Raw genomic sequence first — 18,053 nt, 5'->3', positions numbered from 1 at the left:
TTTTTTTGTAAATTTTTTTTCTGCTTTAAGTCTTAAAATTACCGAATTCAATTATGAGTTTAACAAATTAAGAAGATACAGAAACTATAGAAAACACAATATTATCGGTGTCATACTTCACGTGCAAAAAAACTAAGATAAATAGTTATTGTAGGGTGAGTTATTAGTTGAGCGTCACGGTAGCATGCGCAAGTGATCCCGTAGAGCTGCTCGTTAAGACGGAAAGGGGACAGCTAGTTTTTTAGTGGGTTTCCGCTGCTCGGGGCGCACTCGGCGCCTTGGACACCGGCGAGCTATTGAAAATAACTTTTTATCGGTTCGACCTGGCATTTGAACCCAGGATCACGGAATCTGTGGCCTCATACCTAGCTACAAGACCAACGAGGCAGTCATTATATATACAGCTAGATTTAGCGTGTATTATTTAAAACTCATTAACGATCGTTACAAAACAGATATCTCTCAATTAAAAACAGAAAGCACATCTCTACGTGCGCAACTTAGCAAAGTCGCCAGCCTTATGGAACAGCTTGAGCAACGTGCTCGAGACTGTAATATTGAAATACAGTGTGTTCCGGAGCATAAGTCTGAAAACCTGCTTACTATTGTGAAACAACTCACTAGAGTCGTTTCGTGTGACATAGATGATAGTGATATTAAAGAATTCCATCGCGTTGCTAAGGTTGATTCTGACTCGAAGCGCTCTCGCAATATCATAGTCAAATTAACCAGCCCGCGCGTCCGTGATACTATACTTGCAGCGGTAAAAATTTTCAACAAAAAGAATGAAAACAACAAACTCAATTCGACTCATTTAGGCATCGCGGGTGATAAGCAATCAATATATGTCAGTGAACATTTGTCCCCAACGAACAAGAAACTTCATGCAGCCACGAGACTCGTCGCAAAAGAGAAGAAATACGAGTTTGTCTGGATCCGAAATAGCCGCATTTATATTCGTAAAAATAAGCATTCACCTGCAATTTTAATAAGAAATAACGATTTTTTAAATAGTCTAAAGTAATTTTTTGGTTATATTATTGTGCTTATTTCTTTTTTATTTATTTTTTCTACCTGAGTAAGCATTTATTGTGTTTTTTAGTTTTAAAATTCAATATTAAATTTTTTTATCAAAATGTGAGGGGCCTGCGGACCAAGACTGAGGACCTCTATTTATCTGTTCTCTGTTGTGATTATGATGTCATTATTCTTACGGAAACTTGGCTGAATGATACAATATTTGATCATGAATTATTTGACACTCGATATTCAGTATTTAGGCGCGATCGTAGTACAACTTCATCTTATTTGAAAGATGGTGGTGGTGTTGTAATTGCCATACACAAAAAGTTTGAGAGTCTGAGAAAAATCACTTGGGAATCTGTATGTGAAGATCTTTGGGTTTCATTTAAAATAGGTCAAAGTACTCAAATTAATATTTGTGGTGTCTATATTCCACCTCCAGTAAAGGAGTTGGAACTTAATTACTTTCTTAAAAATACTGCACAAGTTATTAACTCTAATACAGATGACGGCACAATAAACGTGGTGATTGGGGATTTCAATTTGAGCAATATTGTCTGGGAATATAGCACTTACAGTCGTAGTCTAATACCTGTACGTACAAACAATAATGTGGATTCTTTATTTATTGACACAATATTTTTTTGCAACCTACATCAATGCAACTCAATTTCTAATAATAACGATAGAATTCTCGACCTAGTACTTAGCTCACATCCATCTTTTCTTACGGTATCTGAAGAAAAACCCTTAGTTCCGCTTGATTGTCATCACCCAGCCTTATTAATAGACCTACAGTATTCTACTCAAAAACACTATCTTAAAAGTAACACTGAACCTAAATATAATTTTGCTTTTTGCGACTATAATACTGTTATTGAGGAACTTTCAAAGATTGATTGGGCACATTTATGGAAAAATTGTGGCTCTGTAGATGAAATGATAGAAGTTTTTTATGAAACTTTACTAAATGCTATTTACAAAAATACCCCAAAATCCAAACCCCGTGATGGCAAGCATCCCATATGGTATTCACGTTCTCTAATACGTACTCTTAAGGAAAAATCAAAATATCATAAAGTATTCAAGAAGTATAAAAATCCTATGGATAAATACACTTATGATCTCCTAAGAGATCGCTCAAACGAAATGATATTTGAATGCTATGATTTCTTCAAAAAAAATATATCAGACCATATTCGTAACAACCCTACATACTTTTGGAAATATTTTAAAGACAGAAAATGCAATTCTAAGTCGATTCCCAATCAAATGATATTAAATGATAGAAAAGCTACAGGAGGACAGGAAATATGTAATCTTTTTTCCTATAATTTTCAGTCGATCTATGATACCACACATAAGTTACCACCTTTCAACCCAAAATATTTAACTAGTATTAAATGTACTAATAACACATACGCCAAATGTTCTGTAACAGACCATGAGGTTAAAACACAGCTTCTATCCTTAAATTGCAATAAAGGGGCGGGACCCGATCTAATACCACCTATATTTATTAAAAATTGTGCTAAAGTTTTAGTTAACCCTCTTACAACTATATATAATAAATCACTTCAATCGGGAATATTCCCAGCTAAATGGAAAGTTGCTTATATAACACCAATTCATAAGTCTGGAGACATTAATAATATAACTAATTACAGACCAATATCCATACTATCTACTTTTGGGAAAGTTTTTGAGTCACTAATTCAAAAAAAGATGTATTCTCATTTAAAACCTTACTTTGATTCATACCAGCATGGCTTTTGTCCACATAAATCCACAACATCTAATCTAGTTAGTTACATATCTGATATTTCTGAAGCTGTGGATAAGAATAATGAGGTACATGCTATATATCTGGATTTTAAAAAAGCGTTCGACTTAGTCCACCACGACATTCTTTTAACCAAATTGGAATGTATGGGTATTCATGGTTCCTTGTTACGTTGGTGTGAGTCATACTTAAAGAATCTATCCCAATTAGTTGCCATGAAAGGTTTTAAATCTCTCGAATGTAATATACCCTCTGGTGTACCGCAAGGGTCACACCTAGGACCTTTGTTTTTCCTTGTTTTCATTAATGATGTTGGAAAAGTACTTAAATCCAAATATCAAATATACGCAGATGATTTAAAAATATACAGGGAAATTAAATCACCAGAGGATATAGAAATCCTGCAAAGTGACATCGACAACCTTGTTTGTTGGTGTCTTGCAAATCGTATGACTCTAAATAAGGATAAATGTGTTCATATTACATTTAGTAGAAAACGAAAACCACTAAAACACACTTACTACATCGACGGTACGCCCCTTACGGAGTCAACGAGTGTAAGGGATCTCGGGGTGATAATAGATAACACCTTAAGCTTTAGAGATCACATTGATTACATCATATCAAAAGCCTCGCAAGTATCTGGTCTGGTGTTAAGATTAATGAAAATCTTTAAAGATCCAAGCTTGACAATATTAGTTTTCAATAGTATAATAAGGAGTATCCTAGAATATTGTTCAGTTGCTTGGAGTCCTGGGTATGAGGTGCACTCTGATAGAATAGAACGTGTACAAAAACGTTTTCTATATTACTTAGCGTACACAGATCTAAATGCTAAGAATTTTAACTCTTACGATGCACGCCTAATTAATTATAAAGTGCAAACTCTTAAATATAGAAGAGAAGCTGCTGACTTTCTTTTTTTATACAAATTATTGCACGGATATATTGATGCACCTGATCTACTTGCTAAAATTAGTTTCTACATTCCGCGTCAAGGTAGCCGTTTACAAAATCGTAAAATATTTAGCCTACCTGATGTCAAATCAAATCTTGGTCAACATTCGCCAATTTACCGTATTTGCTCGCTTGCGAATTGTAGTCAACACCTAGATGTCTTTAGTGAATCTGTTGGTTCTCTTAAGAATAAACTTAAAACAAAATCACATTAGTTTATGTAATAATTAAATAATTAACTAGTTAGTAATTGCACAAGTACTGTTCTTGTTAAATATGTTTTTTTAAAGCATGCTAGGTTTACATCCAGAAGACTGCAACTTATTAACACTCTGTTTAGCGTAGATTTTATTTTGTATGCACTAGTTGTAAGTCAGTTTTGTAAACTTAAATAAAAAAAAAAAAAAAAAAAAAAAAAAAAAAAAAAAAAAAAAAAAAAAAACTTAGCTCATATTTTGTGTATTAAGTACGAGGCGCTGTCCGTTATCTGTGGACAGCGTGAATCCTAATTACGCCCCAGCGACCAATGCGCTGTAGGATGCAAAGTGCGGTCCAATGAAGGTTTCGCTGCTAGCAGTCGCTCGACTGGCCAGCACCTAGCTATGACGCTGAATATATGCTAGCGACCCGCCTCCACTATATCCAGATTGAACTATTATTTAACTTTATAGGATATAACGAGTATGTATAATCTATTTTAAAATTAACTTATGACACGATTTACAGTTAAATTGTTTGATTAAAGTCACTGGCAAAAATGAAGATAGCGCCTCATCATACATTCGTCCCACATAATGAGACAGGCCGCTAAAAAAGTTAGCCTGTTTTTTCGCAAACAATGTGTACAAATGCCGCCGCCATCATGATCATTTTTGTTGCGCGAGAGCATTAATTTGATCCGTTTCGTTGCGCGAGCTTTAATTTTGCGTTAACTAATTAGATATTCATTAAAACTTTATTTATTCTGATAGAGCGTTTTAAATAATAAAAAAAATATATTAAAATAAGGAACTTATTTTTTCACCATGCACTGTACTATCGTCTGCATAGCAATGTATGTTCCCAAGAGAGAGCATATCATTGATATGCAAAAGAAAGAGTGTGGGAGATAGCACAGATCCCTGGGGGACCCCAGCATTCACTATATAAAATTGTGAAGCGCAACCATCTACTAAAACACGAAGGCTATGCTTGTGTAGGAAGCTGGCAATCCAGGTGCATAGCTGAGCAGACAGACCTTATGCCGGTAGCTTGGAGAGAAGACTCAGAAGTCTTCGACAGGGTCTAGCACAGATGCCAGACCAGCCTTGGAGATATCGAAGCTGACAGCCAACGATTCTCCATGCTTGTTGATAGCTTCACCCCAGAGGTGTGTTACGTACGCTAGAAGATCACCCGTGGACCGTTTTGGTCGAAACCCGTACTGACGATCATTAATTAGACAAAGATCTTCTAGGTAATGGATCAGTTGGTTGTTTAGAATCCGTTCCATCACCTTACAAAGTACTGAGGTGATAGCTATTGGTCGATAATTTGCCGGGTCAGACCGATCCCCTTTTTTGGGAACCGCTTGCACATTAGCTCTTCTCCAAGCCTCCGGCACACATCCCGAAGAAAGAAAAAGTTGGAACAGGCGCGTTAACACAGGAGACAGCTCCGCCGCGCACTTCTTCAGCACAATGGCTGGTATTCCATCAGGACCGCTAGCTTTCCGTATATCAAGTGATTGCAGCTCCGCACGCACATCACGTTGCCTGATTTTGATGTCAGGCATCGTGTGGCCACATGAAGGTATTGTTGGTGGCTGCGCACTACAATCATCGATCACAGAGTTGTCGGCAAAGAGTTTAGCCAGGAGGTCGGCTTTTTCCTGCGGACTGTGAGCTAGCGATCCGTCCGGATTTCTGAGCGGTGGCAGCGAAGGTTGGCAGAAATTGTTTTGCACAGACTTGGTCAGACGCCAGAAGCTACGGGAGCCCCTAGGATGCGAAATAAGGTCATGACCAATCTGTACAATGCGCTGTGCATCCGCTCTCGTGTATGCCTTCCTACAGGACTTGGAATTTTTATTGTAGTTTGCTTTCAGTGAGTCGATGTTAGATGCCCCGCTAATGCAGCCGTTGATCCACTTGCGATATGCCGCCTGCTTAGATGTTACAGCATCGGTACATTCACGATTGAACCAACGGTTACGCGTACCCCTACTGACGAGATCTGAGCTAGGAATGTAGTATTCCATTCCCAACATGATCTCGTCAGCAACAGCAGTGGCACTAGTTGTCGGGCCATTCCCACTGAAACAACGTTCCTTCCAAGGGACCGACGCATAGTAATCGCGCATACCGTCCCAATCTGCCGACTTATAGTGCCAAACGCGACGTTTGCATACCGCTAGTGGCGGCTGCTTGGCCTGTGGCACTCTGGTAGATATAAGGCCGCGATCCGAAGAGCCAAGAGGAGCCTGAACCACAACCTAATATTCCACCGGGTGAGAAGTCAGCAGAAAGTCCAGTAGAGAAGGTGCTTGCCCATCAATGTCTGGGATCCTGGTGGGCTGATCAACCAGTTGGGTCAAGTCATGTGTGAGAGCAAACGCATGAGCAGTCCTTCCAGCATGGTCAGTTTTGAAGGATTTCAACCATGATTCGTGGTGAGCAATAAAATCCCCCAAAAACACCAATTCCGCGTTAGGAAATTGCTCTTGCGCAGCATCTGCCACCCGACTAAGATGGTCAAATAATCGGCTTGTCTCCAAGTCACCATTGTGGGATCTGTAGAGGCACACGTAGACTCGACTCTGACGAACCAGGTCCCCACGTACCACCAACATGGAGAAGGAAGGGTCCTCCAAGCAGCGCAGTCGGTGACAACAAACATCCGCCCTGACGAACAAGCATACTCCGGCTTTCGCTTTGAAGGATTCTTCAAGCGTGTAGCCGGGATAATTAAGGTAGCTGGTATTGGCAGGACGGAGTATTTGTATCTCCGTGAGAAACAACATTGCTGGCCGTGCTGTCTCGAGATGGTGGTGGACAGCGTTGAGGTTAGCGTGGAGTCCTCGGATGTTAGAGAACTCGACCTCAAACAGCCTGGGTATGGTGGGGGTGTGCACCGCTGAACGACCGTTATTTCTTAGTTGCGCTACCATTTGGAAAAATAAGGAAAAGAGACGTGAAGCGAGCGACGTATTGCCACGATAGGGATGGGCAAAGTATGGAGGCGTGTTTTCCCAAATGGTTGCCAAAAGGGAAAATATACTGATCCGCCGGACGGAAGGGCCCCCGAACCCCCCCGGAAGTAGTCGCTGGGACCCCACCGGCACGACGGTCCACCCCGAGATTATGCGTGGCCTGGTGGGGCAGCCTCGCGAGCTGGTTAGGCACGCTCGGGCCCCTGTACTATTCCACGGGCGGCCAGCGGAACAGCCGTTTCTTCAGGTCTCCCTGTCCGGCAGGTCAATACAGTTTCCCCCGGCATTGGTTCAACAGCCGTCTCCACTGGACCAACACCCATCGCGGCAATACTCGCTCGGGCACTGGCTGTACGCTGGCTGACCTCGAAACGCGGCTGCAAGCCACTTCACGAGTTTTTCACCATGCGTACGGTGGTAACAAGCCAGGCGGATGTTAGCATCCTACCACCAGATGAGCAGATGGTCGCTCAGATATCCCTTAGTCGCCTCTTACGACACCCATGGGAAAGAGAGGGGCAGTGAAATGTATTCTTTCTCCGTCACTGCACGGATAAAAATAAATGTAGTACATTATTTTACTTATCACCAATAGTTTACACAGCGCACGTCAAATAATCCCAATTCGACCCGTAGGCGACCTAAGCACGTCCTACTCGATCCAGTCGATAGGCTCACCGCTGCCAACAATCATCTGTTAGGGAACACAAGCAACACACACCGAACCGGCGGGGTCGACGACCCTTATTCGTCACGTCCCGTTGACGCCTAGGCGTATGATTGCGTTTAAATTGTACACGTCTTCGCCCCGACTTCAACGGCGTCCTAAGCCGAGGTCCGGTCTCACATGAGGCACCCTTAGAACGTTCGTTCCTCTTGAGCCCCTTATGTAACTCCAAACATCCGGCTTGAGTTTAACTCGCCCATTCCGCCCGGTGACGCTGTACAGGCCACTAAGGCTAACAGCAATACAAAGTACGAAAAAAAAACTCCAAATAACGTCTTTTATAATTATGTTCTTCAATGATAAAGTTAAAGGTGTGAATGAAATTTAATAAAACATGTCAATAAATAGAAATATGATTAAATATAAACAAAAACTCTTTATAAAAACGTTATTAGTATAGGACAGAATAGTAACATTATGTGTATATATAGTATATATACTGCGATAAAAGTTTTGCGTTGTAATCATGACATAGCATTTTTAACTTAACAAAAAAACTTCGTTGTAATTTGTATAATGTGGAATCGCAGCGTTGTAAAAACAGGTTTGTTATTTAATTACATGATGAAGGTCGTTTCCAAATTCGAGGTATCTATGAATAATAGTTCGAGCAGTCAAGTCGGATTGTCTTGAACATTGAATTAACATTGGTTTTGTGCCTCGAATAATTATACGTCAACGTGTTGGGCTTATAAATTTTTCTATTATTGTGATTCACGTATTTTTTACATCAGTAGTATTTCCATTAAATAGCTACCGTACCACTATACATTAATTTAATTTATTATTAAAGTCAACAAAATATTAGATGTAAATAATAATTCAAAGGTTCGATAAAAAGTAAGGTAATAAATTTAAAAGATATTGATGTCATTGCTTCACATTCAATTTAAATTAATTTATTAAATATAGAAGCTTTATATAGCTATATATAGTGAAAAAAACCATTGAGGTTTCGTTTTTCGTCAGATCAGGTATTTTTTTATACAATTTTAAATAAAACAAAGAAATGGAAAACAAAGAAATAGGGCTTTGTGCAAGCTCCTCTGGGTAGATACCACCCACTCATCAGATACTCTACCACTAAACAGAAATACTCAGTACTGTTGCGTTCCAGTTTGAAGGGTGAGTGAGCCAATGTAACAGGCACAAGGGACATAACAACTTCGGTACCAAGGTTGGTGGCGCATTGGCGATGGAAGGAATGGTGTATGTTTCTTACAACGAGGGACACCAAAAACTACCAGAACCTTGGAAATAATGCACAAAAATAAACACTGCTTACCTAGTCAGGCAAACAGTACCACGAAGAACATTTACAATAAAAACTGCAGCGTTGTATTTTGTCGTTGGATTACTGGAAAACCTAACTAAGCAAATAAATTCATGGGAATAACATTTGTTAGTTTAGACGGTGGGAAACATGTATTTCAATAATTAATTAAACTGAGCATCCAAATCTGTTCAGATGTGTTTAATTCACTGTTAAGTTTTTTTTTTTTTTTTTTAAATACAATTTGGCTCGTCGGATACTTGACTACCTACCCATTCCGAGTTCATTCTTAACAGTTGTTGCAAAAATAAAAATAAAGACATTTGATTCTATATTCCGTACGACGTCGACGCGTACGACGTCGCTGGCAAAAGCTAGTTATTATATAAATTATATAATATTATCTTAAGGGTGTTTATGAAATTGCATTGCTTGCATATGATACTTAATAACTCTTTAAAAATTGATAGAAAACAAAACAAAACAAGCTAATCTTGACGATATAAAACGTCGTTATCACTGATATACCTTTTTTAAGCATTAACAATACCGTAATTTATTAATAAATTACGTCTTTATGTGCTTGACTCAAGATACAATTTGGTTTGTTAATGTACTTTGTTGCTTTTGCGTCGAACTAAAGTATGCGACAGTACTTAATCTCAAAATATCTTACTTTCGATCTTAGCTCTCATAGAAGGATTATTCTTTTGGGATTCGGGAAGAGAAAAACCAATTGTATATATATATATATATTTAACAAAAATATATATATTTATTATTTTTTGAAATCTAGATTAATACTTATAGTATTATACCTACCTACCCGTAAAAGACAAGCATTGTTTTCACGCCTTAACGCATAATAGATATTTGTTTATTTAATTACATTTTTTTCACAAAAAATAAGTTTACAGTAATGGCTGAATTCTAAAAATAATGAAAAATATTGTAGATTCTGTCGATTGTGTTTGTATTTGTTCATCTGTACATTTAATTTATAATAATTAAAGCTATGTTCAAATATAATATAATATTACTATTAACAATCTACGCCTATAATAAATCTGTAATTGATTGCTGTCTGTACAAGGAAGATATTTGAGTAAAACTATTATCAAGGGGGGGGCCTTAACAGCGCAACAGAACACAAAACAATGATTGTTAGAACGTTTGTCGGTGCATTTCTGTGCCCTAATATAAGAAACGGCCATTACCTTAGGTTTCCTTAATGTTTCGATCATGAAACACTGCATCGAGTTTATATAAAGATTTTAATTTTTAACAACTATAGAAAAATACAATTTGTCCAGTTATTGCTTGATCAAACTTCTCGAGGAATGAATTTAACGTACATTTTTATTGTAGCTCTGAGTATATTAGATGCTGGCTTAAATTCCAAAGTATCGGGCATGTTATCTCCAAGTACGGTCCTATACTTCCTGAATATAGTCAAGAGTCCAGCGTACATAACCATTCTTGCAAAACGTGCACCTGGAAGAAAAATAAAAACAAATATTTAATGATTAACTTATGTCAAATCAAAAGAAATATTGTTAAATATATCTTTTGATTAGGATAAGTCGATATGAAAAACGTTAAATATTCACCAATACAAACTCTCGGACCTTCACCGAATGGCATGAAGGTGTATGGTTTGACTTTCTTCCTCTCGTCTCCAAAGAATCGTTCGGGACGGTATGCCGTGGGATCCGGGTAATTCTCTGGGTGCCGTTGGATGTAATCAATAGGTATATGCACGCGATCACCCTTCTGTAGGCGCAGCCCAGTTGGCAGCGTGTAGCTACTCATCACTTCCCTGGTGATGACAGGTAACACCGGGTAAAGACGAAGTGCTTCTTCAATACATGCTTCAATATATGGCAATTCGGACAAACATTCGTACTTAATATCACCATGTTTATTAAAGTATGCATCTACTTCTTCTATGAGTCGTTCTTGGGCTTGTTTATTTTTTGCCAGCTCATACAGAAGGTAATTCATTGTGGACGATGTTGTTTCAAATCCAGCTACGAAGAATAAAGTGCATTGTGCCACAAGTAAGTCTTCATTCACTTCAATTCTTTCTATCTTCTTGTCATTCGTTTGGTTATTGCTAAAACTGTCTCCGGTTATGTATTGTTGCTTTTCCCAGCTCAGTATAAGATCGACGAAGTCGTTTTTTATAGATGTATCAGTGGAACGACTTTTACGAGCTCCGGTGAATAAGCGGTTAAAGAATTTTTCAATTTTGTCATCGAACAAATGCAAACCCAATGCGTAAAATAAATCAGGCCATATAGATCGGCCAATGTTTTTTAAGCCAGCTCTAGTTGGTGTTGAATTTATTTCTTCTGCTATAGTAACGAATGGATTAATAGCTGCATCTCTCTTCATAGTGTTCGCTCTTAGACCAAAAACACATCTAATAATACATTCCATCGAATATCTAGCCAACAAGGATTTTATGTTAATATTCCCCGAAATTTGTATTTCATCCTTAAGGTACGGGTCCAATTCCTCAGCACATTCTTTGATAATTGGGAACATATTCTTTAACTTTGCAGATGTGAAAAGTGGAGTTAAATTCTGTCGTAAAACTTTCCAATGATTACCTCCATTCAATAACAAATTCGTTGTAATTGGCTCTCTGTTAGCGTGGTCTGTATTTTCTCTACCATTGAAGTAATAGAAGTCTTGTGTCAACACCAGTTTTAATATTTTAGGATCCTTGATAACGAGAGCTGGTGCTGTACCATAATAGACGCCGATGTACGGCTCATCAGGGAACTGGTCATAAATTTCACGTATAACTGTCTGACGACTTTTTCTTAGAAATATATAATCTTTGAAGTTGCCAAAAATTAGTTTCGGTTTCCGATGTGGAACGTTTTTCTTTTTCCAATAATCATGTTTTTTTGTTAATAATACGTAAAGCTGATACAATATCAAAACACCAAAAAATGCCGTTACTGATAAAATCATTTTGAACGTCTGTTTGCCACCAAATATAGTCACGAACTTTAAGAAGCGAGTTCATATCAGTCGTATTTATATAATCAAGGTGCGCGGCGCGGTGCTATCGCTACTTATTTAAGATTTGTATATGTTTTTTATTTGTCCTTATCACACGAGTAGCATAATATTGATACACAGTTATATATATATATATATATATATATATATATATATATATAATTTAAAAATATAAAAAATATAAAAACAATTCAAAAAACTTTTATATATTAATTTTAGTTAAAAAATCTTTGTATCCTCATATCACCAGCATATAGTTATATATATATATTATATATATATATAACTATATGCTGGTGATATGTAGTTATATATATATATATATATATATATATATATATATAACTATATGCTGGTGATATGAGGATACAAAGATTTTTTAACTAAAATTAATATATAAAAGTTTTTTGAATTGTTATATGAATTTTGATATTAATTTTAGTTAAAAAATCTTTGTATCCTCATATCACCAGCAGTTTTAAGGCGTCAATAAATAAGTAATACGTGATAATAAGTTCTGTGTCAGAACTTAGTCAATTACTCACTCGTGAATTTTGGACAAGGACTTTGGGTTATACACTATTTTATTGCGTTTGGCCTTGAAATAATTATTATGGTCAATGTCGCATATCACTGTTTTACATTTAAAAACTGTTTTCTGCGGTGATATTTGAGTTAGAGGACTAGTCCTACTGAACACATTACAAAGTATGTGTATGAAAATGAAAGGCTTTATTTGATTTCCGATGGAAATTGTTATAGCCAGATCAGTCTAATCTTGCATTGCCCAGGCCCTAATTATAATTCGATTACAGCGAGCTTTGTAACCCAATCAACTATAAGATTCCACGGAATAATTTTCGTGTATAGATTTGGGAGTGAACCCATTATTCATTACGGAAACTGCCCCAAAAATGTATTAAATTGTGTAATTGAAGAGAAGCTTACATAAATCCTCGTATATTTACGACCAAAATACTTCAAATTACGAATGAAATACAATTTCACGTAAATTTCATAAGTATCAAAGATCTTGTCTGCGTGATTATGCTATACTGAGTTAAGCTTAAGTTAAGCTGAGTACTGATTTAACCTGTGCATTACTTTAGTCATTTTAAAATTTAATTATGTCAGATCTATCTATATAGATATAACGAAAAAGAATAATAAATAGAATATTAACTGTCGCTGTACATAGAAAAATTAAGAAAATGAGATCGTGCACGGAGAAAGGCGTGAAAGGAACGCGTTGGTGAAACTTGAAATTGTGTAGCTAGGTGCGGTCTTAATCAAATTATATTGATTTATATCTATACAAAATGTGCTTATTGTAAACGTTATATTTAAATGTTAATGACTTTAATTTTGATAAAATTTTGGGCACAGTTACGATGACAAGACGTTTGAAAGATAACAATATCGTATTTTGTCCAATTTAGTTCATATAATCTATAGACTATGATTCTGTTATCGACTTGTTTCGCATTTTTATGTAGATTATTGTTAGGTAGTCTAAGTGTCATTAATAAGCATATGCTATTTATTATGGCTATTTATCCAACAACAATTCATGTTTAGTTCTAATTGTCAGTAATTTTATAATTTGACTGATAATAAGTTTTTCCCATAATCATTGGCTTGTGCTTTTCAAGCAAGCCTGGCAACATTAATGTCTTGAGCCATTTTGCTTCCACTCGAATGGAAATATTTCTTAATTTAAGCCATTAAGTAACTGGGCCTATAGCCTGATCTAATATTTACAATAAATACTTGATATATATATATATATATATATATATATATATATATATATATATATACATATATATATAGTGATTATATATGTAGGTATTGATTATATGCAAAAAAGAAATTGTGGCAATCCAATGACACTTCCAGGGGAGGCGTTGTTGTAGTTATGGGCTACCAGTTAGTAAGCTTTCCTTGCTTTTAGGTCATCAATGCTTTTATCGAGTTTTGTCCAATTGATGGAAATCGGGAATAATAATTAAATTAAACTACAAAGAGGCATTAATACCTTCTACGAAAAGTTGGTCAAAATGTAGACTAGTATATAATATTATATATGATGAAAAGATACATATAAAAATCACAAATTATATTTCAGATTATTTTAATATTATAATTAATCGATATAAAAAACAACCAACAAAAATGTCTGTCCATGTTCTTCTATTTGTCGCTAGTGTAACAATTTTATTGGTTTATGCTTCAGATTATTATATATCTATAATAATAATAATAAGAACCGTTCACGATGAAACCGATGGCATCGTTTATCTTATCGATATAGCTGTTTTTAATTCGCATAACATACAAACAACATTATCTGAAAAATTAAGTAAATATCAAGATCTTGGCATTGAAATTAAAAATTCAATGGGTAGCACAAATAGTTCCAATAGTTCTATCATTCACAGGTTTCGCGCCAAAATCCTTGGCACAAAGATCACCTTACAAATGCCAACATGTATCCTCCACATACTTCAGAAAGCCATAATTCTGAAGAAATTTGGCAACTCCTTTCTTTGTCGCACTTCCAAAAAATGGAATTCCTTACCAGCTCACGTGTTCCCCTCCTCTTAGAACCCGGGTTCCTTCAAACGAGGCGTGAAGAGGCATCTTGCGGGCCGGCAAGGCGAAGGCGGCTAGTGCAGAACGTTTTTCCCGTCTGTACTGGCCGTCGTCGCGTTTGGACTCTACTACCACTTACCATCAGGTGGAGTAGAGTCATTTGCCCTCTCGGCGAATATAAAAAAAAATTCTGATGACATGCTCCTATCATCTCCAACTTTATTGTCCAAGTTTTTAATATAAGCAAAACTTCTTAACACTTGGCTACGAGCGTATCTTATGGTTTGTAAAGAAAGTTTCAATCGGTAGGGCAAACAGCACTTGAAACAAGTGCGAATACACCAACGGCATTACATACAATATATAACACAAGATAGAATTTGATTTGAGAATAATTTTAATATAAGAAACTAGTGTGTAAAGTTTTATTAATATTTGTTATTTTATTCAATTATGGAGCGGAGATGGCCCAGTGGTAAGAACGCGTGACTCTTAACCGATGATCGTGGGTTCAAACGCTGGCAAGCACCACTGACTTTTCATAATTTATGATTATAATTCATCTCGTGCTTTACGGCGAAGGAAAACATCGTGAGGAAACCTGCAAGTGTCTAATTTCACTGAAATTCTGCCACATGTGTATTCCACCAACCTGCATTGGAGCAGCGTGGTGGAATAAGCTCCAAAACTTCTCCTCAAAACGGGAGAAGAGGTCTTTAGCCCAGGAAATTCACAGGCTATTACGGTACAGTATGGTTATACAATAATCATATTTAAAAAAAAAACTCATGTTTGTTTGTAAAACAAATAAATCATTTTATATAATAGCCTTAATACTTTATTTTTGATGAATTAAAACTATTGTAAAAGATTTTATTTAAAGTATTTCCGGCATCCTCAGACATTTACTGAGAGAACCTTTGTTGCTGCTGAATGTGATGTGGCGAGACGGCGAAAACAAACGACTACTTATTTCTATTAATATTTAATAGAAATTTGTATTAAACAAAAGGGGCTATTCAATTACACGTACCAGTGACCATCGCTTCTAACAAATTATCAACTTCTTGTCAAATATATTGATTTGTAAGTACGAAAAAATTAAATAAATTTTGACGAAACATGATGAGATTGCTGGTTTAAAAATACTCATGATGATGAAGCATTTTATTGATAACAAAAACAAATTCCATATTGACTTGCGTTTTACATATCTGTCGTTATTTGTCGATATCTTCAGTTGATTATATATTTATGGTACTATCCTTATAAAATTTTAGAGTTCAGTTTAATTTGTATTTCCGGTTTCACGTAAAAATTAATAGTATTTTACGGTTTTATAAAAGCGGGAAGCTAAACTTTTTGTCATTATTGATTTTAAATTATAAAAAAAAAATTATTAATGCTCTGTTTGAGTTTGTGTTTTTTTATTAGGAGGAGGAGGTATGTCCTTGTATTTCTATTTGTTGCTAATGTATCCATTTTATTGGTTTATACTTCAGATTATTATACTATATCCAACTGCACTACGGTTGCGTCCTTAATACACACTGCCTCCTTGGTCTAGTAGCTAGATGGCTGGCTTCAATTCCCAGATCGGGAATAAAAAAATTTTGGTGCGTTTTCTATCAGAAATATCTCAGTAGCAGCCCGGAGTCTGGATGTTAGAATCTCGTCACTCCTGTTCCTCGTAAAGCACATAAAGCCGTTATTCCTGCGCCTGAAGTCTTTCCGGTCGTGTCGGATTGCCGTCCCATCGGATTATGAGAGCTAGAGAGTGCACCTGTGTTTGCGCACACACGTGTGCACTATAATATCTTCTGCACAGTTGGTTAATCTGTCTTGCGATTGGCCGCCGTGGCCGAAATCGATCTGGAGGACATTATTACCCTACCTATTACCTCCATATTCCATCATCGTTACCCAATACTTACTGGAGGTGGAGCTGTGTGCAAGCTCGTCTGGGTAGGTACCACCAACTCATCAGATATTCTAACGAAAAACAGCAGTACTTGGTATTGTTGTGTTCCAGTGATCCAGTGTAATTACAGGCACAAGGGACATAAAATCTTAGTTCCCAAGGTTGGAGGCGCATTGGTGATGTAAGCGATGGTTAACATTTCTTACAGTGCCAATGTCTATGGGCGTTGGTGAACACTTACCATCAGGTAGCCCATATGTTTGTCCGCCTTCCTATTCTATAAAAAAAAAAAAAAACAAAAATTAAAGTCAATTTAAATAGAATTTAAGGCGTTTGTATACGTACATACGAATAAATAATATTGCATTATATAAACATTATAATATTACTATTTATATATTTCGTAATACTAGAATATCGCATTATAATGCACAAAAATGTTTTTTAAATTATCATTCATATCTGTTGAGTTTATCAAAAGTTATAACAACTATGTTACGTTTATATCTAAGATATAAAACAATTTATGAACTTGGGAGTTCAAGCTTGCTTCATAGGAAGTTACAACGAAGTCGGATCAGTAGTTCGGCTTAGCCGTGAAATTATAACAAAAATATAGAACAATTAAGAATAAAATAAAATTAAATAATGCCACAATACAAAAGTATTTATATATTTACTGTTTAAAACAAACTAATAATTAGGATATAAGCATATATAATAGTTTAATTTATCAAGTAATAACGTCCTATGTAATTAACTCAAGACACAGTTTGGTTTGTCCATCAATTTGCTGTTGTGTCGAACTAAAGTATGCGACAATAATTTATCTCAAAATATTTTACGAAGAAGCCTTTTATGGCGATTAATGGGGGCGGGAAAAGAAAAACAAATTGTCCACATATTAAATAAAAAATATCATTTATTAATATTTTTGAACCTAGATTAACATTATAAAACAACCTATAAAACTTTCAAAGACAACCAAGCATTGTCCGAACGCATTAAGGCGTAAAAACATTTCTTTATTTAAGTACATTTTTTCTCAAAAAAGTTGACAATCCTAGAAATAATTAATAATATCTTAGTTTCTGTTGACTATCTTTTTTTTTGTCCATTTGTACATTTAATTAATAATAATTAAAGCTAATGTTCAAATGAAATATAATATTACTATTAACAATTCATTAATATAACAACAAAAATTAGACGAAGGAATGAATGTAAACATATTAAATAAAACATGTCAACGACAGGAATTTGAAGGCGCTCCTTAATTAGTTAAATTGATATTTTCTATATTTAGCTGTGGAAAGAGGAGAAATAAATTTGTAAAGTCATGTCGACGCAAGGTCAGTTTGTATATTGACATGACTTTAGAAATCGACTTGTGCGCCATGATATACTATACATAATATATAAGTTGCTTAAACAAAAATATTTTATAAAGTTATAGATGACTGATTTGTTTCATATCATGTCGAACGAGTTTATTTATCTTCATAAGGTTTAGTTTTTTAAATAATCAAAGTGTGTTTATCAATATTC

At 35.8% G+C, this 18,053-nt stretch overlaps 1 protein-coding gene across 1 annotated transcript; it reads right to left on the bottom strand.

The window, feature by feature from the left end:
- Window positions 1-10,277: 10,277 nt before the first annotated feature.
- LOC126775642 (cytochrome P450 6B2-like) lies at window positions 10,278-11,938 on the bottom strand. The gene is made up of 2 exons (XM_050497707.1): window positions 10,564-11,938; window positions 10,278-10,447 (listed from the first exon to the last, which is right to left on the bottom strand). The coding sequence occupies exons 1-2, from the start codon at window positions 11,936-11,938 to the stop codon at window positions 10,278-10,280; spliced, it is 1,545 nt and encodes a 514-aa protein (XP_050353664.1).
- Between the last annotated feature and the right edge of the window lie 6,115 nt (window positions 11,939-18,053).

This window comes from Nymphalis io, chromosome 18 (assembly GCF_905147045.1).
Source record: "Nymphalis io chromosome 18, ilAglIoxx1.1, whole genome shotgun sequence".
Taxonomy (NCBI): Eukaryota; Metazoa; Arthropoda; class Insecta; order Lepidoptera; family Nymphalidae; genus Nymphalis; species Nymphalis io.
This window is presented reverse-complemented; position numbering and strand designations above follow the sequence as displayed.

Excerpts from the sequence above, each read along its gene's own strand:
- LOC126775642 (XM_050497707.1), bottom strand. The coding sequence starts at position 11,938 with ATGATTTTATCAGTAACGGCATTTTTTGGTGTTTTGATATTGTATCAG. Across the intron at positions 10,448-10,563 it reads AGGTCCGAGAGTTTGTATTG|GTGCACGTTTTGCAAGAATG; the intron begins GTGAATATTTAA and ends TTTTTCTTCCAG.